Raw genomic sequence first — 27459 nt, forward strand, 5'->3', positions numbered from 1 at the left:
AGGAAAGATTATATTCTTTCTTGGAAGAAAGAAAATAACCACTTACCTATTTTACCTGCAGTCATTCTAGCTCAGTAGGGTAACTGGACTCACATAGCAAGCTGAGCATCCCAATGTTTGCATTGGTGTACAGATCTGGTCCAAGGCCGGGCACTAGTTATAAGGAATGGACAAATGGGGAGGCCAAAGATGAAGTGGAAATTCGACTTCGTAACTGTTCCTTTTCTCACTCTTACAAGGACCATTCCCTGTTGTTAACTCACCAGCTTGATGCTGTTGCACATGTGGAACTTTCATATCAAGAATTGCAAGCTATGAAGAAGGCAGTGGCACCCCACTCCAGTACTCTTGCCTGGAAAATCCCATGGATGGAGGAGCCTGGTGGGCTGCAGTCCATAGGGTCGCTAAGAGTCAGACACAACTGAGTGACTTCCCTTTCACAGCAGTGGAGAGGTCTCTTCATAGCCTATTGGCTTCCTCTGGCTGCAGTGACAAATTACCACAAGTTTGGTTCTTCAGTACAACAGAAATGTCTTCACTTACAGTTCAAAATCAGTATTGCTGGGCCCAAATCAAGGTGTGGGCAGGGCCATGCTCCCTCCAGAGGCTCTCGGGAAAGATCTCTTGTCTGACCTGCCTTCTGCCGGTTCCTGGTGTCCTTCGCTTGTAGGACATCCCTCCAATTTCTGCTTTGTGGTTCTGACACCTCCTTCTCTGCCTGAGTCAAATCCTCCTCTGCCTTCCTTGTCTTACAGGAACACTGGTGATTCCATTTGGGCCCCATGTGGATAATCTGGGACGGTGTCTCCATCTCATGGCCCAGAACTTTGTCACATTTGGTTAATACCATTTTCCATATCTGAGGGCTTCCAGGTGGCACAGTGGTAAAGACTCTGCCTGCAACGCAGGAGCTCCCGGAGACAGGGGTTTGATCCCTGGGTCAGGAAGACTGCCTGGAGGAGGAAATGGCTCCCACTCCAGTATTCTTGCCTGGAGAATTCTCAGGGACAGAGGAGCCTGGTGGACTATAGTCTCTAGGGTCACAAAGAGTCAGGCATGACTGAATGTGCACACATAGCATTTTCCACATATAGTAACATTTTGAAGGATTCAGGGATTAAGGCCTGATAGTTTTTCAGGCTGTTATTCATCCTCCTACATAATCAGAACCTCTTTATCCTATGATGAAAAATCCTTCTTATACCACCGGGTTGTGTAGAGGTCAGACAAGAGCATTAAAAAAGAAATACCTACACCAGTATGGGCCCCTCTGTTCAGCTTCTGGCCCATCACCTGAATATCACGGGTTTAGGCACCCATCAGTTTGTCCATATTGAGGGCCTTCCTCTAGCCAGGGCCTGTTGTGAGTGCCTCTCTAACCAAGTCCAGCTCTCACGCTTCTGCCTGTAGGGCCGGAATTTGGAATGGACCAATCTTTCTGTCCGAGTTTTCACTGGGGGACATTGTTCTCAATACAGTGTTTCTGCTGCATGAGGAGAAAAGGAGAAACAAGATTCATTCCCGTGCATTCCCAGGGCTCCCTCTCTGTGGCTGAAGAAGCCCTGGTGCTTGCTTCATCCTTTCTGATCCAGTCTTTTAGAACAAAGGCCCATTGAATCCCATGTGTGGTTGGCAGGAGCCTGGTCTTATAGGCCTTCAGCCTAGGGCCCTGTGGTGATGAATTGGTCTCCAGGAGGCACAGAATCGGCTTCAAGTTGGACCCAGAAATGGGAATTGGCTTTCTTTAGAGCTGCTGGGTTCTCATGAGACACCCTGGCCTGCCAGCAGGAGTGGTGAAGAAAGGACCCCTGACTCATCTGTCTCCTCGTCTCTCCCCAAACTTTCCTGCTTCCCACAGCATTTCTGGCTCCTCCTTTCCCTTCATTACATCTTTAACACCATCTCAGACACTTAATATGAAATAGATGAGCCAAAGTGTGGCTGTACTGCCTTGGAACTTAATCGTTGTAAAACCCATGGGGCCCCATGTCTCTGGTTTCTGAGTCACTAGTGTGGATGCCCCCTGGCTGTGATAGATTTCTGTTTTGCTTTTTGTGCCCAAGTGCCTGCTCCCAGCATTAACCCCTTAGTCTGGTTCCTGGGCAGGCATCTGTAGTGTGGGAAACTCCTCCCACACCCTTCAACTTCTCTATCACCACCTTCTCTCTCTTTACTAAAGAACCAGTCATCTCCACACTCTGCCCCACCTGCCCCTCACTGTCTTGAGATGCTCTTCACCTACTTCCCTGGGCAGTGGAGGAGGGCTCACTCTGCAGAGCCCCATGTGCTCCCCGTGGAGCATGGCCAACCACAGTCCCTTTATGCTTTTCCTCCTGCCAAATCTACAAGATCCATTTGATACAGAACGTGGTCCCACCTGGAATCACGGCCTATGAAGTGTAGGCGTTTGTGTTCACTCTGCGCTGTCATTCCAGCTTGTGCCCTCATGGCTTGTGTGAAGGCCTGGATTTGGTCCCCTCGACTGTCATCGCATCTTGGACCTCAGCCTTTGGAAGTGCTGTCTCCAACCCCTGCCAAGGCTGGAGGGTGCTTCCTTCTGTTCAGCCTCACTGCCATTGAACCAGCTCTGTGCCCCCAGTTCAAGTGTTCTGCTCAGCCTCTCACCACTGCCCCATCCTCAGCCCTGAGCAGCCACAGCCTAGTCTGTGTTCAATGATGGTGGTACTGCTGTCTTCATCATTCTAATCTTTTCGCTCCCTTAGGCCGGAACCATTTTTCCTTTTTTTTTTTTTTTGTTATAATTAACATACAATATAAGCTTCAGGTGTATAGCATAGTGACTTAATATTTTATACATTGAAAGTGAAAGTCACTCAGTTCAACTCTTTGCAACCCCATGGACTACACAGTTCATGGAATTCTTCAGGCCAGAATACTGGAATGGATAGCCTTTCCCTCTGCAGGGGATCTTCCCAACCCAGGGATCATACCCAGGTCTCCTGCATTGCAGGCAGATTCTTTACCAGCTGAGCCACAAGGGATGCCCAAGAATACTGGAGTGGGTAGCCTATCCCTTCTCCAGAAGATCTTCCCAACCTAGGAATTGAACCATTGAACTGGGGTCTCCTTCATGGCAGATGGATTCTTTACCAACTGAGCGCTTAGGGAAGCCCTCTTTTATACATTATGAACTGATAACTGCAGTAAGACTAATTACCATCCATCATGTTACCACACAAAGTTGTTACAGTATTATTAATTATATTCTCTGTGTGTGCATTGCATTCCCATGATTTATTTATTTTATAGCTTGAAGTTTGTACCTCTTAATCCCCTTCACCTATTTTGTCTATCTCCCCGACCCCTCTCCCCTTTGGCAACCATCAGCTGTTTGTTCTCTGTATCTATCAATTTATTTCTGTTCTCTTTCTTCATTTGTTTTGTTTTTTTGATTCCACATGTAAGTGAAATCATGTGGAATTTCTCTCTGACTCATTTCACTTAGCATAATACTCTCAAGTCCTTCCACATTGCTGCAAATGGCAAGATTTCATTCTTTTTTCATGACCAAGTAATACTCCACTATATATGTATATTGGGTTGGCCAAAAAGCTCATTTGAGTTTTTCCATAAGATGTTACACTACATCTTCTTTATTTGTTCATCTAGGTGAAAGGGAACCCAGATCAATTATACAGTTCTAATAATCTGATAAAAGGATGTAAGCAATTTTGAGAATCTTCCTGGGGCTGAATTCTAAGAATTTATCACATAGATCTTTGAGAGGGGCTTCCCAAGTGGCTCAGTGGTGAAGAACTCGCCTGCCAATGCAGGAGATGCTGGTTCGATCCCTGGTTGGGAAGATCCCCTGAAGGAGGAAACGGCAACCCACTCCAGTATTCTTGCCTGGAAAATTCCGTGGACAGAGGAGCCTGGAGGGCTATAGTCCATAGGGTCGCAAAGAGTTGGACACAACTGAAGTGACCGAGCACACAAAAGCATGCAGTGAAGTACAGGAGGGACAACATCTTTCTTTGATGGAAAAAAGCAGAAACTGCCACATGGCCATTTCTTTTCTTGAACTTCATTAAAGCTGGTATCTGGGAACATAGTATCAAGACATAGTCCAATGAAGAAAGTCATCGGAGAATTAAGAAAGCAAATGAGATCTAGGTGTATGTTTATACATATATACATGATATATATTTTAATGTCGATTTCATTTCAGCCTAGATACACACTCAAAACACTTAAAGAATGAATAGATAAAAATCTCCTTTCTCAAGTAACAGTTGTCCTTTTGTCAGTACCATTTCAGAGTTCACCTCAAATACCACCTCAGTCACTGGTGCTTTCATGACCAGCCACATTTTTCTGTCCTCCCTGAACTCTCATGGCTTATGTTTCTTTTAGAGTTCCTACATCCCCTACCTTGGTTCATGTTCACTTGAGTGCAGGTTCGGTCTGCCCCATGGGACAGTACAGGCCTCCAGGCAGGACCATGTGTTCTCTGCTGTTCCATCTCTCCTGCTACCTATCCAACGGTTTTGCATATATTAGAATCTCAATGGATATTTGTGGACAATTTTCCTGAATGAGTTATGGTTACCAGAGGTAGACACTGTATGATTTGAGAGTTTCTAGAGTTTAAAGATCCAAGCATTCCATTGTAAATAGCCCAGAGACTTTCTAAGTTGAGAAATACCTTAAGAGGAAAATACCTCCACTAACGTTTCACATTTACTTCTATTGCAGGTGCACAGTTGTGGAGGAGCCTCAGTGAAAGGTAGGGAACTTGCTTTCAATGTTACCACTGATGAAGGGCGGGTTGGGGAGGTGACTGGGCCACCTAGATGCATCTCTGAAATCATAGTTTAGCGACAAGAATGAAAAAAGTAATCTACAAGAGTGGGAAAAAAAATACAGCTGAACTGAGGATGAGGATAAAAATTGGGACTAGCTCTTGGAAGTAGCTCGCATACTGCTGTAATATTGGGCTACAAGCATGCTTGAGAGTCACAGTGTGTGAAGGAGTATGGAGAGGGAAGATTTGGGGGATGGGTTTCATTGGGGATTTCCTCTCCAACTTTATTTTGGGGTGTGAGCATCACTGCTGAGGTGGGTGAAAAACAAGGTTACCTTGAGGCCTGGAACTCTGCTGGAATGATCCTGAAGGTTAACCAGGAGAGAGCTGTCGGTTCATAGAGCTCTGGGTTTGGGAACAGCGAGGAAGAGTGGGAGGTTCATTTAAGCCTGACGGGGCAGCGAATGTCCACTGGCCTCTGGGCTCCTGGTGCAGCCACAGGCAAAGTAGTTCCGTTTTCATCCACCGTGCTCCACCTGGAAGTAAAGGTGGTCCACTCGGAAGTAAAAGGCCCTACCCAGAAGTAAAGATGCTCCACTCGGAAGTAAAAGTGCTCCACTCGGAAGTAAAGGTGCTCCACTAGGAAGTAAAGGTGCTCTGCTGTGTGGAGGAGGAGAGAGCTGGGGTAGGTTATGTGGGGAAAGTAATCAATATCACGAACTGCATATATGAGAAGTGGGAAAGTGAAGAAGATGTAAGGGTTAACACCCCAGTAAAACCAATTTTTGTAGTTATTTTTTTAAGTTTTGCCTTCAAATTATTTGCATATGACTGAAAGAGAGGGTTGAGTGCTCAACTTACATCCAAGTGGACTGTGTGCAGTGAAGGCTCAAAAAGGAGACAGGATAATGCCTATAAAAATCCATGAAAAAACAAAACAAAACAAAACCATAACCTGGTATATAACATACCCTTAAAAGCTATGTGTTTATTTCAGGTGTAAAGGCCAATTTTATGACCAGTTGACATCTGTGTGCTTCTTCATTTTGGAGCCCGTATTTTCAGGGGGGGAGGGTTGTGGGGGGCAATGTAAACTTGCCAAGAGACTCAGCAGAAGGAGACGTTGGCTCTGAGAAGGGAAATGTGACCTTCCGGGCACAGACTCACCCCAGCCTGGCCGTCTAGGGCCTGGGTTCTGTCTTGTCCCTGCTGACACACTGAGCCTCCTGGGATACGTGTCTGCAAATGTTTCCCCAAATGTCAGGTGGAGAAGTTGAGCATGCTCCCTGTTTCTGGCTGGGGGAAGATCTGACCAAGTCAGCGGGTGTAATTTCAAAGGAATTTTAAAAGCTCTTTGATGGAATATCTTCTCAGACGGGTTAAGGCATTGCCTATCTTTACTATAGCCCTTGCCATCCACAGCCCTATGAAGTAGCTGCAAGGTGCCTGGGAGAATTTCCATGGCACACATTCTCTTAGCATGGAAATTAGAGTATTTGATAAGGGTTTGGAGAAAAACCTTAGCTGTTGGTGAGCCCGGCAGGACCAAGGATCTCACTTTGCCAGTGTCAGGTTAGCTCCTTATAATGTGGCTTTTTAAAGACTTGTAACATTCTACCCCTTTGGGGAAGTGCTTGTGTGTCCCCAGAGGAGCCATGCTCATGGAAATAGTCCTTTCTAGGGAGGTCTCTTTTACTTCACCCGATTGGATATTCAAGTGCAACTGATTTTCCATACTGGTCCTAACCTTGCTCCTAGTGGTCTTGCCAAGTTTACTGCTCTCTCGGCCTCAGTTTTCTCGTCTGCAAAGTGAGAGTTAAGAGAGAGAATCATCTCGAATATTCATTTCAGCCCTAAAAAGTCTGCGATGTGATTCAAGGGGATTAGGGTTACTTTCAGCTTCCCAGGAGTAGGAAATGGCAACCTACTCTAGTATTCTTGCCTGGAGGGCCACAGTCCATGGGGCCACAAAGAGTCGGACATGACTGAGCGAGTACATGTATGCATGCAGTGTTCCCTTCGGATTGCTACCCTTTTACCTTTCTGTTTGGCCAGTGCTTCTTTCAAAGTGATTTAATTCTCACTAGAAGGATCAGTTCAGTTCAGTTCAGTTGCTCAGTCGTGTCCGACTCTTTGCGACCCCATGAATCACAGCACGCCAGGCCTCCCTGTCCATCACCAACTCCTGGAGTTCACTCAGATTCATGTCCATCGAGTCAGTGATGCCATCCAGCCGTCTCATCCTCTGTCGTCCCCTTCTCCTCCTGCCCCTAATCCTTCCGAGCATCAGAGTCTTTTCCAGTGAGTCAACTCTTCACATGAGGTGTCCAAAGTACTGGAGTTTCAGCTTTAGCATCATTCCTTCCAAAGAAATCCCAGGGTTGATCTCCTTCAGAATGGACTGGTTGGATCTCCTTTCAGTCCAAGGGACTCTCAAGAGTCTTCTCCAACACCACAGTTCAAAAGCATCAATTCTTTGGCATTCAGCTTTCTTCACAGTCCAACTCTCACATCCATACATGACCACTGGAAAAGCCATAGCCTTGACTAGACGGACCTTTGTTGGTAAAGTAATGTCTCTGCTTTTGAATATGCTGTCTAGGTTGGTCATAACTTTTCTTCCAAGGAGTAAACGTCTTTTAATTTCATGGCTGCAGTCACCACTAGAAGGATACTTTCCTCAATTTTCTTACTGCATTTTCCACTGTATAATTGCATTCCATCTTCTGTTCATCACACTGGAGATGTGAAGTTAAAATGTGGATTTCTCTCATTTCTTCAATGGTTTGGTTTATTGTTTACAGTGATTCTTAGTATCTGGTACTGGCTAGTACAGTGGGTTTTTTTCTTTTTTTCTTTTTTTAATTGAAGTATAGTTGTTTGGACTTCCCAGGTGGTGCTAGTGGTAAAGAACCTGCCTGCCAGTGCAGGAAACCCAGGAGACACTGGTTCAGTCCCTGGGCCAGGAAGATTCCCTGGAGAAGGGCATGGCAACCCTCTCCAGTATTCCTGCCTGGAGAATCCCATGGACAGAGGAGCCTGGCAGGCCACAGCCCACAGGATCACAAAGAGTCGGACACAACTGAAGCAACTTCGCACACCTGCCCAAGTAGTTGATTTACAATGTTATTAATTCTTGTTTTACAGGGTAATGATTTGGTTTTACACACACACACACACACACGTTCTTTTTAAAGTATTTTTTTCCAGATGGTTTATCATAGTTTTTTTTTTTTTTTTGGCGGATAATTGCTTTACAATGTTGTGTTAGTCTCTGTGGTATGACAACATGAATCAGCTATAAGTATACATATATACCCTCCCTCTTGAACCTCCCTCCTACCTATCCCCCATCCCATCTCTCTAGGTCATCACAGAGCACCATGCTGAGCATTGAAACATTCAAAACCATCTTATTTTAAGAATAAAGTGCAGTGATGAGTAGGAGGATCCTTGCAGGCAGAAGCGGGTGGGGTTTTGCTCCTGTGAGGCGGGTCAGATGAGGGTCTTTGACTTGCAAGGTCTGCGGTGTTGAGCTCAGAAGTCTCTCTCCCCCTTGGCTGTAGTTAGACATCAACATTTCTCGTTCCCCTCTCCCATTACAGCCCATACAGCTGGATTCCCAGGTCTGTCAGCCTAGCTTTCTTCTTCCTCACCCCAGCTTTGCACTAGTGGTTTGTGCTTGGTCCCAGAATGAACCCAGCCTCTTCTCTGAGGGCTGTGTTTAAGGGCCATGAAGTCGACTGTTCAAAGGTGGATGGAATGATGGACCATTCTGTATGACAGCCACTAGGTCTACCCATGTCTCTTCAAATGGCTCAATTTCATTCCTTTTTATGGCTTAGTAATATTCTGTTGTATATATATACCACATCTTTTTTGTCCATTCATCTGATGATGGGCATCTAGGCTGCCTCCATGTCCTGGCTACTGTGAACCGTGCCGCAGTGAACACTGGGGTGCGTGTATTTTATTAACTTTGGTTTTCTCAGCGTATATGCCCAATAGTGGGATTGCTGGGTCAGTCATACAGAGTGAAGTAAGTCAGAGAAAAACAAATATCATATATTAACACATATATGTGGAATCGAGAAAAATGGTATAGATGAACCTGTTTGCAAGGCAAAAATAGAGACACAGATGTAGAGAACAAATGTATGGACCCTCAGCGGGGAAGGTGAGGCACTAAGGGGTGAGATGAACTAGGAGATTGCGACTGACTTCTATATACTAATATGTATAAAATAGATCACTAATGAGGACCTGCTGCATAGCACAAGGAACTCAACTTAATGCTCTGTGATGACCTAAGTGGGAAGGAAATCCAAAAAAAGAGGGGATATATGTATACATATTGTTGATTCATTTCACAGTACAGCAGAAGGTAACACAACATTGCAAAGCAGAGCTTTACCCCAATTAAAAAAAAAAAAAAAGAGTGGACCACTTTACCTTCATGATGCCATTGTAGAGTTTTTCCATTAATAAAGAGCTCCTCGAAAAGAGAACTGTTCTGCGCTGTTGCTAGAAATGTAGATTGGCATAGCTGCTACAAAAAATAATATAGAGGTTGCTCAAAAAATTAAAAATAAGCCATTCTGATGGTGGTCCAGTAATTCCACTCCCAGGTCTAGATCTGAAGGGAACGAAATCACTGCCCTGAAGAGATGTTTATGCCCCATGTTCACTGCAGTATTATTCACAGTAGTTAAGACATAGAAACAACTCAGTGTCCACCAATGGATGAACTGATAGAGAAAACTGGTATATGTACACAATGGAATATTATTCAGCCACTAAAAAAAGAAGGAAATTCTGTTATTCATGACAACGTGAATGAACCCGGAGGGCATATGCTAGGTGAAATACATCAGACAGAGAAAGACAAATACTGTGTGATCTCACATGTGGAATCTAAAAATGTTACTCATTGGAAAAAAAAAAAGAGTAGAATGGTGGTTGCTAGGGGGCTGGGGAGTGGAAGTGAGAAGCTGTTGGTCAAAGGGTACAAACTTCCGATCATGAGGTGAGTGAGTTCTGGGGACCTAACATGCAGCATGGTGACTGTAGTTAACAGTACCACATTGTTTACTTGAAGGTTGCTGACAGTAGATCTTAAATGCTTCCACCACCACCATGACAAAGTGATAATAATGTGAGGTAAAGAACGTGTAAACTACCTGCTGTGGTCATCATTTTTCAGCAGGTACGTCTGTCAGATCACCATTGTACACTTAAACTTGTGCAATGTTGCATGTCAATCATATCTCAATAAAACTGGAAAGAAAAGTAATTTCTCCTTCCTACAGTCCTAATGGCTTATTTCCATAGAGTCTGAGAAAATCTGCTTTGTCAGCTAAGCTTAAAGTACTTCCTCCAGAATTTAGCACAAAGATAATGATATCTCTATGCATGCATGTTTGTGTGTGCATGTTCGTGCATGCTCATTCGTGTCTACTCTTTGCAACCCCATGAACTGTAGCACACGGGACTCCTCTGTCCGTGGGATTTCCCAGGCGAGAGCACTGGAGTGGGTCGCCATTCGCTTCTCCAGGTTATCTTCCCTACCCAGGGATCGAACCCATGTCTTCTGTGTCTCGTGCATTGGCAGGTGGATTCTTCACCACTGCACCATCTGGGAAGCCCTGATGTCTCTGTGCATGAAGGATGCTCTCAAATATAATGTGTTACAGTTAACTAGTAAATAACAGTAAAGCCAGCATCAAATGTCTGATGTTACCAACAATAAAAACTGGATCATTTTAATCAGATGCCATTCACACACCAGTTTCTGTACCTGGAAAGTTCATTTTGTGCAAATATGATTCTCAGTGGTTAAGTCCTGAGAAGAGCTTGTGCTTGACCTTATTCTTTAATAAACATAAGGCCCAGCTCTGCATTCTGAACAGGATTTGTACGGAGTGGTCTGTCAACTGAACCAAATTAACAGTTTCTGTGGCTCATTTCTAGTAAAATGAAAGCTGACCTGGGGTATCATCGCTCTTAATTCTCGTGTGACCATGGCCGTGACTGAATAAAACCCCTGTTAACATAGGAGAAATTGTCCCCATTACCTTTAAAACCATAAAATTGGTTTCAGTTTGGCCTGATTTTTGTAACTAAGTATAAATCAGAAAGAAGTACTTTTACTTATGTATATACTGATCATGTAAAATTTCCCAGATTAAAGAGTTATAACCCAGATTAAAGAATTATTTTCATCATAAACTCTGTTTTACGGTTCAGTGTCAGTTTACAGAAAATGTTGTTTTTTTCGTTAATTTGGGGAATTATGGCTGAGAACCCTGGGGTTTTCTTACAGACACCCCTGGAACCCCGATACTTTGGCTGTTGTCTTTCACAGAAAGTGGGGAGTAGCTGTCCAGGGGTGTAATGAGGGCCAGGTCTACTGTGCCTGACCTCGAGCTGACTCTTGGGGGGCACAGCAGAGAATTAGCAGATACTGCCTTTCTAGAGCCAGCTGCAATTAGCGAGAGTTGTGGGCTTTTTACCTCCAGTTCAGTCAAATCTCAGGACTCCTCTGAGCTTGCTCTCTCTCTTTCTCTCTCTCTCTCTCTCCCCCCGCCCTGCTGCTCTCAGGAGAAGCAGTTCTGTGCCCTCACTTTGTGGAGTGAAATGCCCTTTTGTCTTGTCAGCTTCCAGATCATTGCCAGTCAAAGCATTCTAGCTGATTCTGTTTTTTTTTTTTTTTCTCCCGAGGAAAAGGAGCCAAGAACTATTGGTTGTAAACCCGAGTCCTGAGCTGGCCCCAGCTCATAGGCCCAGAACCAAGTAGAGCATTGACTTGAGGGCTGTCTAATTAATTAAACCCTGGAGCACAAACCCGTGCCTTGGTTGAAAGTGAAGAGTCATCTAGCATTTACTAAATTGTCTCTTTTGAGGAATAGCATTCAGTGTGAAAACAGCGTTTTCTTATTTATGAATCATCATTACTTGTCAAAATTCCACAGCCAGGATGAATTACCAAGTAAAAAGAATTAACTAGTCACATGGTAGCTTAAAAAGTTTCCTCTTTGCTATTAGTGTGTGTGTGTGTGTTAGTTGCTCAGTTGTGTCCCTCTCTTTGTGACCCCATGGACTGCAGCCCTCCAGGCTGGCACAGCAGGAATTCTGGACTCATGCACTGAAACTACTAGATTTCACAGTTTTTAGTATTTTCAGAAGTGTCTAAAATCACCTCGTAACTTGTATTTTGTTACCTTTTTTCATAAGGCATCCTGTTTTGAAGCTATATTTTTTAACTTCAACCAGGACTATAGTTAGGGAGCCATATCTCCATGAGTTTTAAAAGAAAGTCTAGATATGAAGGATACATTTACCTGGAATGAATGAAAAAATTCTTTTCCTCAGAAGAAAAATGCTGACTTCAATTCAGAACCTGCTGGATTTTAGCACAAGCGTATCGGAGCTTGTGGCATCTCAGGCTGCAGATGTCTGGCCAGCCTGCAGGCAGAGCGCCGCCTTGAAAGCTTCTACCCTGCCAACACAAAAAATGCGAATAGGCCTTTTATTCCTTTTTTCAAAAATCATAACTGAGCACAACTCTGTAGTCATTTATTGTAGCATGGAGGGCCGAAGTCCTTTTATTCCCCTCTCTTGGGGAAGAAGAGACCCATTCAGTGACTGAAAGATGGCCAGCTCCTAGGCAGCGCTGCCGCCGTGTGAACGTTTCTCAGAATTCTTCATCCAGATTCCAGTCTGTTGTGTTCATTTTTTAAAGTCGTGCTTTGACAGTCAGACCAGCTGAAGACAAGTACAGAGAAAAGGACAAGCCAAGTTTTTTCTTTTTTGTTTTTTGGACCGTGCCACTCATGGCTTGTGGGAATCTTAGTTCCATGACCATGAATCAAACCCACTCCCTCTGCATTGGGAGCATGGAGTCTTAACCACTAGACCACCAGGGAAGTCCCCTTTTTTGGAAAAAAAAAAAAGTTAAAAAAAAATTTTACATTTTATTTTTCTACTTTAAAATTTAAAAATTTTATTAAAAAATGTCTTTCCTGCAAACTGTTCTTAAAGCTGTTTGAGAACAAGAGGGCTAATTCTGCTTGCTTCCTGTCTCTTCACCATCAGTGGGGTCTCTACATAAAGAGCGTTGACTTCCTGAAAAAGCTTCATGCTAGATATTTAAGGGCATTACCCCCTCCTCAGGAGCCCATCAAGCTAAAAACCCTACTTGAAACTGACGTGCATCTGCACAATTGCAAACGGATCTATTTCTTAGGCATTAAAAATAAAATGAAACAGGAAGTACAAACTGTTATGTATAAATGAGCTACAAGGATATATTGTACAACGCAGGGAATAGAGCCAATATTTTCTATTAATCGTAAGTGGAATATAACTTTAAAAATTATGAATCACTGTGCTGTATACCTGTAACTTATACAACTTTGTACAGCAATTACACCTCAATAAAATGAAGAAAATGAAACAGGAAGTACGTTTCATTGACAAGGGAGATAAATTGCTAGACCTGTTTCCGGCTGTATAGTCCTTTCATGAGTAATATAGTCTCCTTATATTCAAGCAGATTCATCAGGTCAGAATGTGGGTGGAAAACCCCAGGCCAGGCTCTTGGTGAGTCTGGAAGCAGCGGCCCCTTACTTAATACTCAGGGCTCCTAAGTGAAAAACATTCAATATTATATTTTATAATAATTTATAGTTTTTGGTTTTTATAATTTGGGCTGTTCCTTAATTTGATAATCTGGTTTAATGAGTCCAATTAGTTTTCCCCCCATTATTTTAGAGCTACTCCATTTCTGCATGATTCAAACTGTGTGTCCATCACTGTGTCCTGTGGCCACACCACAGGTGTCTACAGCCACTTGATAAGAAATGAAAGTTCTAGCTTTGATCATTTTAATTCATGTTTTCAGATTCTCTTAGCCTCCTTGCTTATTAGGTTTGATTTGCTACTGGACCTTGTGTATTGGTTTTCCCTGGTGGCTCAGACAGTAAAGAATCTGCCTGCAATGCAGGAGACACGGGTTGGATCCCTGGGTCAGGAAGATCCCCTGCAGAAGTGAATGGCTACCCATTCCAATATTTGTGCCTGGAGGATTCCATGGACAGAGGATCCTGGTGGGTTATATAGTCCATGGGGTCGCAAAGAGTCGGACATGACTGAGTGACTAACACTTTCACTACATTTTTTCCCTGTATTATTAAGGATTTGAGAATACAGTTCACTTATAAATATATAAAATACTTAGGCTAGACTAATTGTTACCTAATAGCAGTCTTGCTTTAATAAATTTAAATTACCAGAGAAGGAAGAATGATCAGTAGTTAATAATATTTATCTTAACTTGCCCTGACCTTTGTTGTGATTATTTGAACATAAATTAAAATTTCACAGGTAGTTGAAGGTTTCTGTTCTCTGCTTGTCTTTGTCTCTTTCTCTGTCCTTCTCTTTGTCTCTCTCTATTGTTCTGAAACAATATTTATAGTCATATTTTCTAGTAGCGTTTAAAACAATTTTTCCTGATTTTAAAAAGTAATACTTGCTAACTTAGAAAACTGAAAATATGGGAAACTTATGATAAAAAAGATAAAAGAAAAGCTCCTTGGAAGAAAAGCTATGACCAACCTAGACAGCATATTAAAAAGCAGAGATATTACTTTGCCAACAAAGGTCCATCTAGTCAAAGCTATGGTTTTTCCAGTAGTCATGTATGGATGTGAGAGTTGGACTATTAAGAAAGCTGAGCACCAAAGAATTGATGCTTTTGAACTGTGGTGCTGGAGAAGACTCTTGTGAGTCCCTTGAACTGCAAGGAGATCAAACCAGTCAATCCTAAAGGAAATCAGCCCTGCATATTCATTTGAAGGACTGATGCTGAAGCTGAAACTCCAATACTTTGGCCACCTGATGTGAAGAACTAACTCCTTGGAACAGACCCTGATGCTGGGAAAAATTGAAGGCAGGAGGAGAAGGGGACGACAGAGGATGAGATGGTTGGATGGCATCACCAAGTTGATGGACATAAATTTGAGCAAGCTCCGGGAGTTGTTGATAGATAGGGAGGCCTGCTGTGCTTCAGACCATGGAGTCACAAAGAGTCTGACCCGACTTAGCAGCTGAACTGAACTGATGATAAAAAAAGAAAACAAACCTTATAAACTGTCACCTAGAAATTAAACTCATTTTCAATTTTATGCTTTTCCAGTCTTTTTATGAATGTACTGGTTGTTTTTGTTGTTTTTAGCTGTTTAGTTGCTTAGTCGTGTCCAACTCTTTTTCAACCCCATGGACTATATCCCACCAGGCGCCTCTGTCCATGGGATTTCCCAGGCAAGAATAATGGGGTGGGTTACCATTTCCTTCTCCAGGAGATATTCCTGGCCCAGGGATCAAACCTACATCTCCTGAATTGGCAGGTGGATTCTTTACCACTGAGCCACGTGGGACTCCCAGTTGTTCATTCATCCTTTCAATAACTATTTATTGAGTGCCTTTGTTGCCAGTACTTCTAGGCATTTGTGGAATTAAATAAAAACAATGACAGACAAACAACTCTCCCCTCCTGGAGGTCACATTCTAGTGAGTGAAGCCAGAAAATAAATAAATTGCTACGATATATAATGTTAAGTGGTGAGCCATGTTTAAGGGAAACTGAAGCAGGAGAGGAGTTTAGGGAGGGTGAAGGTGGGAAGTGAGGGTTGAGTTGTATTAAAGTCCTCAGCAAGATTATTTTTGAGTGACGACTTGGAAGAGGTGAGGCTGTGAGTCATGTCTGGTTGAAGAGCTTCTAGGCAAAGGAATCAGCAAGTGCAAAGACCCTGGGGCAGGAGTTGTATGTGAGGGTGATTTTTGTTTTACATCATTACTTTTATTTTTTAAATGCAACTATTGTAACTAGAATACATGGAATATTATGTATCTGATTAAGATCATATTTCATTGTGTTTCATTAAGTTAATTTCATACTCTGTAAAGAGTATGAAAATGGAATATGGGATGTGAAAATGTATCATTTACTGCTAATTTTTAAAAACTGTGTAGATGTAAAGTATTGTAGGGTGATGTCATACATGGTACATTGCAGCTATATGCTGGTGCACGTCTAGGAGCTCTGGGTGAGGGGAAAACAGGTAGTCTTTAGTTTCTTGATTTGTTTATCCTTATCACATTTTTTCCCCCTATAATGAGCATGCACAGCTAACCTGAAGAGAGATGACAGGTACTCAGAGGGGAGAGTGTCCCACCAGGCAGGTGAGGCCTGTGACTGTGGGCCTGGGGGGTGACACATCGCTTCAGGTACTCAGTTCATGTGAGGGCTCCGGCCCGTGAGCTGGTGTTCAGACACGGGGCTCTGGTTACCAGGATGGCACAGCCCAGGCCTTGGAGACAGGTCAGGGCTGAAGTCCAGAGATGCAGCGGGGCTCAGAGGAGAGGCCGGAGCCTCAGGGATACATCAGAGGCATTACAGGGGGCACTGACCAGCCCAAGTGTCGCTTGATACTAAGCCTCTGAGGTTTGGGGTAAAGAAAATGATTAATGTGTGATTAAGTGATAAGTTAAAATGATGAATTTCCAAGGTCAGGTGATACTGGAGGGTGGGATGAAAGTGCTTCCTCCTTTCTGAGGCTCGGTGGCAGGCGCAGGTGAAAGGCCCTGGTGCATAGCTTCCTGACTCAGATGCTCCTGGAAAGCTTATTGCAGTAAAATTTGGAAACTTTGTATCATCCAGATAAGATTTATATCTTATTTATATCTCAATCCTTATGCTCCAAACTGCAGTCTTGGGACAATTCAAATAAGAATGAACCTGAGAAGCCATTGTGTTCTCTTCTGAATAGCCCATCTCTGGGTTATGTAGGCCAGTCCTGTCTGTCTGTCTGTCTGTCTGTCTGTCATCTCTGTCTATGCAACCTAGTTAGGGTGCATAGTCTATACCTTTGCATATTCCTTAATTATCTTTTAATGATTGTATTTGACATGTTGAAGAATGTAGCTTTTCCACTAGCATGTACGGATGTGAGTGTTAGTTGCTCAGTCGTATCTGACTCTTTGTGACCCCATGGACTGTAGCCCTCCAGTCTCCTCTGTCCATGGAATTTTCAGGCAAGAGTACTGAAGTGGGTTTCCATTTCCTACTCCAGGGAATCTTCCTGACCCTGGGATCAAACCCACATCTCTTCTGTTTCCTGGTTGGCAGGCAGATTCTTTACCACTGCACCACTTTTGAAGTCTATTAAAAATGGTACCATAATTACGTCATCTTCTAGAACCAGTGTCTTAACACTAAACCGTTTTCAAAAAGATGAATCCACGCTGCTGTGTGTGGCTGTGGGTCCTTCCTTTTGTTGCCATATAATATTCCACTCTGTAGCTATACCACAATTGATTTATATGCTCTCTTTCATTGGACTTTGGGACATTTTTTACCAGACTGTCCACTGCTTCTGTCACTTTCTGAGTTTACCGTATGACAGTACCAAAGCTCAGAAAATGGGGAAAGGCAAATACTTAGCACACAAAGTGAATGGTTTTCTAGGCCAGAATACTGTAATTTGAAAGCTTGTGTAAAGTCTTTGTCATTTCTTTGGCTCAGACAGCTGTTTTAGTAGAATGATGATTGCCTTGCTCTCTTGGATTCTTGGCAGTGTTCTAGTGCTGGCCACCACTAGAGGGCGTAGAAGACCTGGGCCATCAGGGTGTTGAAGAAGCTTAGAATAAGGTGACTGCTGTTGAAACCTAGACCCGTGGCACCAGTGTTTTCAGTATGTGCACATTTTAGCAGGGCGAAAACATCCGTATCGCTCCAGTTACAGCAAGAAAATCCAATCAAAAGTCACATCTGTATCTGTACACGTCTATGCCAGGTTAAACCCACAGTTTAGTGTGTGTTAGTTCAGTCGTCAAGCCACACCATAACGACTCTGCCACCCCATGGACTGCAGCACACCAGGCTTCCCTGTCCTTCACTATCTCCCTGAGTTTGCTCAACTCATGTCCATTGAGCCAGTGATGCCATCCAACCATCTCATCCTCTGAAATGAATAAGGATGAAGAGTAGCATCAAAGAAGAATAAGACGGATTGGGTGCAGAGGAAATTCACATACAGATGACCCAAAACAATGACAGATGACTCTGCTTCTCAGATGAGAAACAAGCTGATGTTCAAAGCCTCTAAGGACTCGGTAGTATTTTGAGTGTATTACCCTGTTCCTATGTATTTCTACCCAGTGTTTAAGAAATCTTCTGAGCGTTCTCTATTATGTGATTTCCAAAGTCTCCTTCCCTCACTTAGTACTTTTTCCTCTCTTGGAAATGAAGAGCTTCCCACAGAGCTCTGTTGTTGCTGTTTAGTTGCTAAGTTGTGTCCGACTCTTTGTGATCCCATGGACTGTAGCCCACCAGGCTCCTCTGTCCATGAAATTCTCCAGGCAAGAATACTGGAATGGGTTGCCATTCGCTTCTCCAGGGGATCATCCTGACCCAGGGATTGAACCGGCATCTCCTGAATTGGCAAGCAGGTTCTTTACCGCTGAGCCTCCAGGGATATGTACTCCCCCACTACCCACCAGAGCTGTAAATAACCTTGGATCAAGAATCCCAGAAAATGGCTTAATTTGCAGTTTCATGAAGAGAGGGCTTCTTCTGAGTTGAACAACAACAAGTTGATCAGAACAACTTCTGGTCAGTTGTTGAGCAACTGATCTGTGAAATACTGAGGACAAAGGTCCTTGCTTGTTGGAAACGTGAGAAAGAAAGGAAGGGGCTTGCTGAGGTGTGTCCTAGACCAAGTCACGCCCCAGCACCCACCTAAAAATGCCCATATGCAATGCCCAGAACCTGTGAATTTATTCCTAACATGGCAAAGGGACTTGGCAGGTGTGATGACGTTGAGGGTCTTTACGATGGGAGATGATCCTGGATCATCCACGTGGGCCAGTATAATCGCAAGGATCTTAGGAGAGGGAGGCAGGCAGGCAGACAGGAGAAAAGATGCTGCTGGGCTTGGAGATGGAGTGTGGGGCCTCGAGCCAAGGGCAGGCAGCCTCTAGAAGCTGGAAGAGCTTAGGAAGCAGATCCTTCCCTAGAGCCTCTAGGAGGAAGGTAGATGAGCAGACCCATGTTAGACTCTGGTCCCCAGAACTATGCGATGATAAATCTGTGTGGCTTTAAGCTACTAATTTAGTAACTTGTATAGCGGCAATGGGAAACTCTACAGTGTTCCTTATGATGAGAAAGAACCAGCTTTGTTTGAAAAGGTTCAGGGTAGGTTTACCGACTCACATCTCCACCCCCTGAAGAAGATGCTGTCTGACCCCAGGATGTGGGAGAAGCACCTCCTGAAACCAGGAAGCCTCGAGTGATGCCAGGCAAGGTGACGCAGCTCCAAGAAAGGACAGGGAACCCAGGATGGCCGGGGAGAATGTTCCCACTGGCAAGTAGGTATTGGAGAGCTTGGAAAGGGAACACGAGGTCAAGATGGCCTGAAAGAGTCTTGAAGACGCCGTACTTGGAGGGACTGTTGTGGTCCAGGCTGCCTAGTCGCTGGGGTAGAACTTGCAGGGAGAGTCACTTGCGGGGCAGGATGATGTCTGGGGGAGAGGTGGACCTGGGCAGGTGATTGGCATTGCTTTTCATCCATAAATCTCTTCTAGAGCATTGAAGATAGTGTGAGATAACTCAGCAAATGCTGGAACGCCTGCTGGGGAAGCTGAATTCTAGGCAGGCTGCGTGCCTCCGGCAATGAGAGCATTGCTTCTGAAGGAGGCATCCAAGAATGTGCCCTTCACTTGTCATTTTAGTCATGTGTCCTTTTTAATATTTTTTTGAAAGAGAAGGGGACTGTGCAGTTAGGGAGTGGGAGGGGACAGCATTATGACTTAGAGGTACTTCATAAAAGAAGGAAGAGGGCCATGGTGCCGTCCCCTTATTGGGGTAGATTGCATTACTCATGTGCCGTTTTAGATTTTTTTTTGAAGGCTATTCTTACTTGTGCCTGTTTTTAATACCTGAACAACTGGGAGAGAACTTATAATCCTGCAGTCATTTGGCATGTATTCTTAGAGAGTATTTTTAAACTCTTAACTTTCAAAGCCCTCTAATGTCATTTAAAGCACAAGAAGTGCTTTCAGTATCCATTTCTGGCCAAGTGCAAGTTTTTGATTTTAAATAGGATTTTTGCTTCTGCTGAAAACACCTTTCCATGATGTTTGGGGTTTTTTCTGGGAAGGTGGGCTCAGATGTTGTTGTTATCTTAATTAAAATGAGTGATATTTTCAGTCATGACTCAGGAGTCACCGGCTCTGGAAAGAGAACTAACTGAATCCTGAAGCTCATCAAGCTGAACATCCCCAAGTCAGAAATGGATGTTTATTTTGAATGAGTTACACTCCTAAATACATTTATTTTTCCTGGGGCTGAGTTGGAATGAAATAATCTTCCTTTATAGGGCTTTTAATAGATGCACCAGGCTTAGAATATGTAATGAAAACTCCGTAATAGAGATGATCTTTAAATGAAAAAGAAATTTGTATTTTAAAATTGCGATCTGAAATTGATTTGTGGTCACAGCAGGACTGTCCTAAGTCTAGGTCCTCAGTAAACTGGACTTGGAAAGACTGCCTTTCTCCACACTCCTGACCATAGACGAGCTGTTCCCTGAATACAGAGATGACTGGGTTGGATCACTTCTGCTTCTCTCATGGAAGGGGGTGCTCAGTGGTAAAAACTCTGCCAGCAATGCAGGAGACTCGGGTTTGATCCCTGGATTGGGAGGATCCTCTGGAGGAGGGCATGGCTACCCACTCCAGTATTCTTGCTTGGAGAATCCCATGGACAGAGGAGCTTGGCGGGCTACAGCCCATAGCATCGAAAAGAATTGGGCATGACTGAATGAACTGAGCATGCATACCTGCAGGGAAGGAGGGAAGTGACCCTGGTTTGAGGAATTTGTCTGCTCTTTGTGTAGGGCACATAGAAAGCTTGAGACTGACTTATAAGTTTGTCTTTGTCCCATGTTTGAGGCACAGAAGTCCTCCAACGGTGAAAGAATGTAAGGCTTACAATAAATGAATTTTATCCTGCTCATTAAAATGTGGGGCTAATAATTTAATCAATAACAGATAGCTATTTGTAAAATCCTAGAGAAAGCTTTTTCCTTTTAATACTGCCAGTTGATTTCTAGAATTAAAAGAAAAAAGCAACTTTCCTCTGCTAAGCACGTGATCTTGAGAGAGAGAGGGAGGCCAATGAGAATTGAGTGAGGCTGGATGTTGCCTGAGCTCATTACTTAGACTTTATGTGACCTCCTGGCCTCAGATTCTCTTCCTGTGCATCTCCTCCATTTTACCCTTTTGAATTTAATAATGAGGATAAGAAAGGGAATTGAAATGGTTGATACAATTCATAAAGAAGACAGAATTACAGAGTAAAATGAAGCTACAGGTAATCCAAGCCTCCGAGAAAGATTTTAATGAAACAAAGTTATAAAGATAATCTGTCCAGCACTCAGATTCCTACAGAAGGGATTATTTCATAGTCAGTTTTGGTTAAATGGATTCCCCGGTGGCTCAGCTGGTAAAGAACCTGCCTGCCAGTGCAGGAGATGAAAAAGACCTGGGTTCGATCCCTGGGTGGGGAAGATCCCCGGGAGAAGGAAATGGTAATCACTCCAGTATTCTTGCCTGGAAAATTTCATGGGTAGAGGAGCCTGGTGGGTACAGTCTATGGGGTTGCAAACAGTCGACTAAGCACACACAGGCAGCTACCCTTGGTTAAATTGTTCTAGCATCTCATGACCCCCTGAGATACAAAGGAGAAACACTCCTTTTCATATTCTTTACAGACTCTCTTTCCTGCCTATTACAATTGAGCTCTCGGACTCTCGAATTACACGGGTTATTTTAAGGGACGTGGTAGATATTTCAGTGTGGACCGCAGGGGACTAAGCCATTTTCAGTCACATACTGCCTTCAATCATTTATATTTTGACACCTTTCTTTATAAAAACTACATATTTATTTATTTACTTGCTTATTTGTCTGCACCAAGTCTTCACTGTGGCACTCGGGATCTTTGAACCTGGGCCCCTTGCATAGGGAGCGTGGAGTCCTGGCCATTGAACCACAAGGGAAGTCCCTAAATTTGGACTCCTTTGGAAGATAACTTTATAGCCACTAGATTGGGTCTGATTCTGTGGTAGGCACTGAGGGGAGGAGTGCGTCATGTGGTGGGGACACCTAGAGTCAAGACAATATCGTGGTCAGACCTGACTGTCAACCCTAGTCATCCTCCTCTCCTCAATCCTGGAGTCTCATGATTTCTGGATATGAGATTGTTGGGACTTTTGACATGATGATGCTGTATTTGTATATATTCTTTCAGACACAGCTGAAGGGTTTTGTAAAAGCTACTGTTAACAGAACTGAAGGTATTATATACCTTTGTGTTTATGGAAAGGTTGCATTGTACACATTGAAAAGAGAACTTGGAAGAACCAGAGATATTCTTTGGCCAAACCATCCAACTATTTCTGTAGCCAGAATTCATCCTGCTGAAGCAAGAGTTACTGTTTGGGGACCATAAACTGTCTCCATGGTTGGTAACACGCTCATGGTTATTATTCAACACAAGATAGCAGAAAGCCAGCTATGTGCTTGGCTCTGTGAGAGGGTGGTGGGAAGTGAACGTGGGATGCATTAAAACTGTTCCTTTTGTTCCGAGGAAACCCAGGTCTCCTGTGATCTGCTGAGGAGATGGTTAACCCTCTGTGCTTTCCCTCCCTTAAAATCTCTTTCATCTTGGGCCTGACTCTGAAATTCTGCACTTGAACATCTTGTGATCTTTGCAATGGGATGAAACACTTTACAAATGCCTATCTTTTGGGTCATGAATGGAGAAGGGGAGGTGACGGTGTCCACGGTCACCTTCGGTCTCTACAGAGCTGCTATTTTGGATTCCTGCTTAAACTCTGGGGCCACTTGCCCTGTTGGTGTCTTGAGCTTGAATCAGCAGCTCCATTCTTCCAAAATTAAGTAGATGCCTGCTGTGTATAAGGCACTCCACTGGACGTCTGGCATGGCCCCTCATGTTCTGTCAAGAGCTGATTGTATTTCCCTTGATGTTGGCACAAGGGGTAAAGTTCTCAGACATCAGAGAAGGGGGTACAAATAATAAGAGAGTTGTGCATTGTCAGAATTGGGTTGAAGCTGTCAGTTCACTTTTAAATAATTCTAAAGAGAGTCTGTTGCTGCTTGCTCTTCCTAAAGGGAGAGAGCCAGTGGGACCCGAATGAAAATAGCTCTATTACATCATCAGGAAAAGTTTTCATTGGTACTTTGTGTCTTGAGGGGAGAAAGTCTGCAGTTATATTTAGGTTGACTCAGTTTTGCTTTTTGAAATGGTAATTTTGAGAGAAAGTAAGAAAAAAGGAAGGGAGGGATACTTGAAGAAGTCCACCAGGTTTATCTTGTACATGTTGCATGTTGATTAATGTGGCATTAAGTTTTGTGTGTATTGAATCTGCACCCTATCTTATTCCTGTTTTCCAGTCACCTGTTATATCTCATTTAAACCATAATAGCATCTTCGAAGTAACATGTTGCTTTTAAAGTGCACCTCTTTTGAAATGTCAAATGTTTCTTTATCAGGAATATGAATTTTCAAGATTTCTTCTGTGGGAAACAGAGGTACCAAAAGAAAATTTTTTAGTGCTTTTTTTTTTTTTTCTCTTGGCATTTCAGTTATCTGAATCTCAAAGCCTTGCTTTTTATGACCTGTGAAGATCAGACTTGTTTAGATGCTGAGGGATAAAAGTCTTTAGCTTACCACGTGTATGATGCATTTCATCAGAAGCCAGTGGTGCTTCCAGCCCAGCACTCCTCCCGGGCCCCTCGGAGAAACAGTGTCCCCACGTGACCCAGGGGAGTGAGATGCACCATGAGAACAACACTCAGGAGATGCTAATTCACATGGCTTCCCAAGGAAGTGTCTATGATAACAACAGACAGAAACCCCTCCATCCAGCATTCAAGAAGGAGAGGTTATTATCTGGACTCAGTATCACATGAAGCCTGAGACTCTGAAACGTAAGGAAACAGGAGCTGGAAAGTGACTGGAACAGAAGCTACTAGACGGTGCCCCGGGAGTCAGAGGGGACTTGTGGGACACTCATAGAAGGGGAAGGCCTGGGATGAACATGATGGTAACTTGCGAAGAACCATCATCTGTTAGTGCCAAACATATGCCAGGCGCTGTGCTGAATATGGGCTTCTCTGGTGGCTCAGCTGGTAAAGAATCCGCCTGCAATGTGGGAGACCTGGGTTCGATCCCTGGGTTGGGAAGGTCCCTTGGAGAAGGGAAAGGCTACCCACTCCAGTATTCTAGCCTGGAGAATTCCATGGACTGTATAGTCTATGGACTCGCAAAGAGTCTCCCAGGTGCTTCAGTGGGTAAAGAATCCGCCTGCAATGCTGGAGACACAGGTTTGATTCCTGGGTTGGGAAAATCCCCTGGAGGAGGGCATGGCAACCCACTCCAGTATTCTTGCTTGGAGAACCCCATGGACAGAGGAGCCTGGAGGGCTACCGTCCATAGGGTCACAAAGAGTCAGACACGACCGAAGCCCTTGAGCACGCACACATGTGCTAAATATTATACTTTCAGCTTTACCTGATTTACCCGCCTGACAGTTCATGAGGCAGGAAGTGCTGGCCCCATGTAAAAGAATACCACAAGGATGCCACAGCTTGGTGAACTTGATTAAAGTGATGGAGGGAAGACATCGACTCATGTCCACCTCCGAAGGGCTGGCTTTACCTCAGCGTTTTGCTGCACTTCTTACCAAACTGCTTCTATTTCCTTTCCCAGGGTATTGCTGCTGCTGCTTCTCTTTTTCAAAATTCACTTATTTGGCTTCATCAGGTCTTAGTGGCAGCACACAAAATTGTCGCTGCATTGTGTGGATCTTTCCTTGTGACGCACGTGCTCCAGGGGAGGAGGGCTCCGTGGTTGTGGTGTATGCTCCAAGGCATGTGGGTGCTTAGTTTCCTGACCAGGGATTGAACCCGAGTCCCTTGCACTGCAAGGCGAATTCTTAACCGCTGGGCCACCAGGGAAGTCCTCCCAGAGCATAGCTTCTTAAACAGTATATAGGCAAATTAAGGTATAGTTAAGAGTTTAAAATGTTTTCACCACCTCTCTTGCCAGCAGTGAAGAAATGAATGGAATGCTGGTGGCATTATTGTGCAAGGATTAGAGATGCTCAGGGCCCTTGGGGACACTTGAGCTAGGGGCAGTGGGGTGGGAAAGTGAAAATGTTAGATGCTCAGCCCTGTCCAACTCTTTGCCCCCATGGACTGTAGCCCACCAGGCCCCTCTGTCCATGGGGTTCTCCAGACAAGAATACTGGAGTGGGTTGCCATTCCCTTCTCCAGGCGATCGTCCTGATCCAGGGATCGAACCTGGATCACCTGCATTGCAGGCAGGTTCTTTACTGTCTTAGCCACCAGGGGAGCCAATGAGATGGGAAGGGGGTCTCTGAAATTTAGAGAGTTGTGCTTTCTTTGTGACTGAAATATACTTATGTATGTCTTTGCTTTTGTTAAAAGCTGATTGTTCATGGTTGTAAACAGAAATGAGATTGTATTTTAATAAAAATATGTTGATTTCTGTCATTTCAATGAATTTTTTTCTTGGCATAGACTTTCTCCTTGCATGTAAAAGAATTGACTCTTAAGAGATGACATGTCACCAATGGAAGACAGTTTGGACTTTGAGTAAACAAGATCGACTCTTGGGCCTCAGTTTCTTTACCAGCTAAACCAAGTGAGCAGGCTTATTTTAAAGCTATGCTGTGACTTCCCTGGTGGTCCAGGGGTTAAGACACATGCTTCCACTGCAGGGGACGTGGGTTCAGTCCTTCATTGGGGAACTAGGATTCCCACAAGCCTCACGGTGTAGCTCCAAAAAAATAAAAATAAAGTGGTTTTTGAATTATCTTTTCCTTAAAAACTTGTGCTAATCCAGGCAGAGTAGAGTCCAGAGATAGACTCACACATATATGACAACTAATTCTCAACAAAGATTCAGAGGCAGTTCAGTGGAGAGAGGATGAAAGTGAAAGTCAAGATAGTTCAGTCGTGTCCGACTGTGACCCCATGGACTGTAGATCATCAGGCTTCTCTGTCCATGGGATTCTCCAGGCAAGAATACTGGAGTGGGTTGCCCTGCCCTCCTCCAGGGGATCTGCCCGACCCAGGGGTCAAATGTGCATCTCTTACATCTCTCCATCATTGGCAGGTGGTTTCTTTACCGCTAGCTCCACCTGGGATGGTGTTTAACAAATAGTGCTTAAAAAGTTGAATTAAAAATCATAAACAAAAGGATGGCTTCTAACAAATAGTATTTTAAAAATTGAATATCCTTATGCAAAATCATAAACTCTGATCTATACCTTATACAATACACACAAAAAATAACTTAAAAGGGCGTTAAAACACAGGCCTAAGTGTAAACCTACATCTATGAAACTTCCAGAAGAGAAATCAGGGAACTCTCCATCATCCTGGGTCAAGGAGAGGTTTGTTGGATAAAATGATGTAGGCATGACTCATAAAAGAAGAAAGATGACAAAGTGGGCTCCATCAGGATTAAAAAAACCTCTGTTCTTTAACTGGACTGTTGAGGGAATAAAAAGTCAAGGCACAGATGGGGGTGAGTCGTAAGTCATATAGCTGCCAAAAAAATCATACCCAGAGTCTATAAAGAACTAAAACTTAATAAATATCCCAATAAAAGAGGTCCAAATGGTTTAAACAGATACGTCAACTAAGATACATGAGAAGATGCTCACCATCATTAGTCACTAGAGCTGCAAATTACAACCACAGTGAGACACCCCCATACCAATTTCAATGGACAAACGGTATTTTATTTTCTTCTGTTCTGTACCACACTGCAAAGCTTGTGGGTTCTTAGATCCCCAACCAGGGACTGAACCTGGGCCCCTGGCAGTGAGAGCAAGGAATCTGAACCATTGGAATGCCAGGGAATTCCCAGAATGGCCATTTTTTCTTTAAAAAGGACTGAGTATACCCTGTTTTATGAGGATGCGGAGCAGTTGTGGTTGTCGTGTCCTCACATTCATATCGATGGAATGAATGTCAGACTATATACAGCTGTTTGCTAAATCCGCTGGGCAGTTCTTAAAAAGATAAACATATACCTGCCATGTGATTCAGCCATCCCATTCCTCAGTGTTTACACAAGAAAAATGAAACGTGTCCACGCAAAGTCTTGGACGTGAATGTTCACAGTGTCATTATTTGTAATAGCCCCACACTGTTCTGTGACAGGTAACGGATGAGTAAATTGTGTCTATCCATACAGTGAACTCTGCTCGACCATGAAAAGGGCTTCCCAAGGTAGCTCAGCGGGTAAAGAATCTGCCTGCAAGGCAGGAGACGCAGGAGACACAGGTTCGATCCCTGGGATGGAAAGATCCCTTGGAGGAAGAAATGGAAACCCACTCCAGTTCTCTTGCCTGGAGAATCCCATGGACAGAAGAGCCTGGCGAGCAACAGTCTGTGGGGTCGCGAAGGAGCTGGATGCAACTGAAGCAACTTAGCACGCATGCACGCTACAGTGAAAAAGGATGAATTAATGGAACAACTTGGATGAATCTCAAGATAATTGTGCTGAATAAAAG

At 43.8% G+C, this 27459-nt stretch overlaps 1 protein-coding gene across 1 annotated transcript in view; it reads left to right on the forward strand.

Moving 5' to 3' along the window:
- The window catches only part of RETREG1 (reticulophagy regulator 1), a 156395-nt gene that overhangs the window by 48432 nt on the left and 80504 nt on the right, over positions 1 to 27459 (forward strand). Inside the window, exon 3 of the mRNA XM_068990620.1 lies at positions 4717 to 4747. Coding sequence (XP_068846721.1) covers positions 4717 to 4747 — 31 coding nt within the window. The remainder of the gene's footprint in view (positions 1 to 4716; positions 4748 to 27459) is intronic.

Source organism: Capricornis sumatraensis, chromosome 18, assembly GCF_032405125.1.
Source record: "Capricornis sumatraensis isolate serow.1 chromosome 18, serow.2, whole genome shotgun sequence".
NCBI classification, from domain to species: domain Eukaryota; kingdom Metazoa; phylum Chordata; class Mammalia; order Artiodactyla; family Bovidae; genus Capricornis; species Capricornis sumatraensis.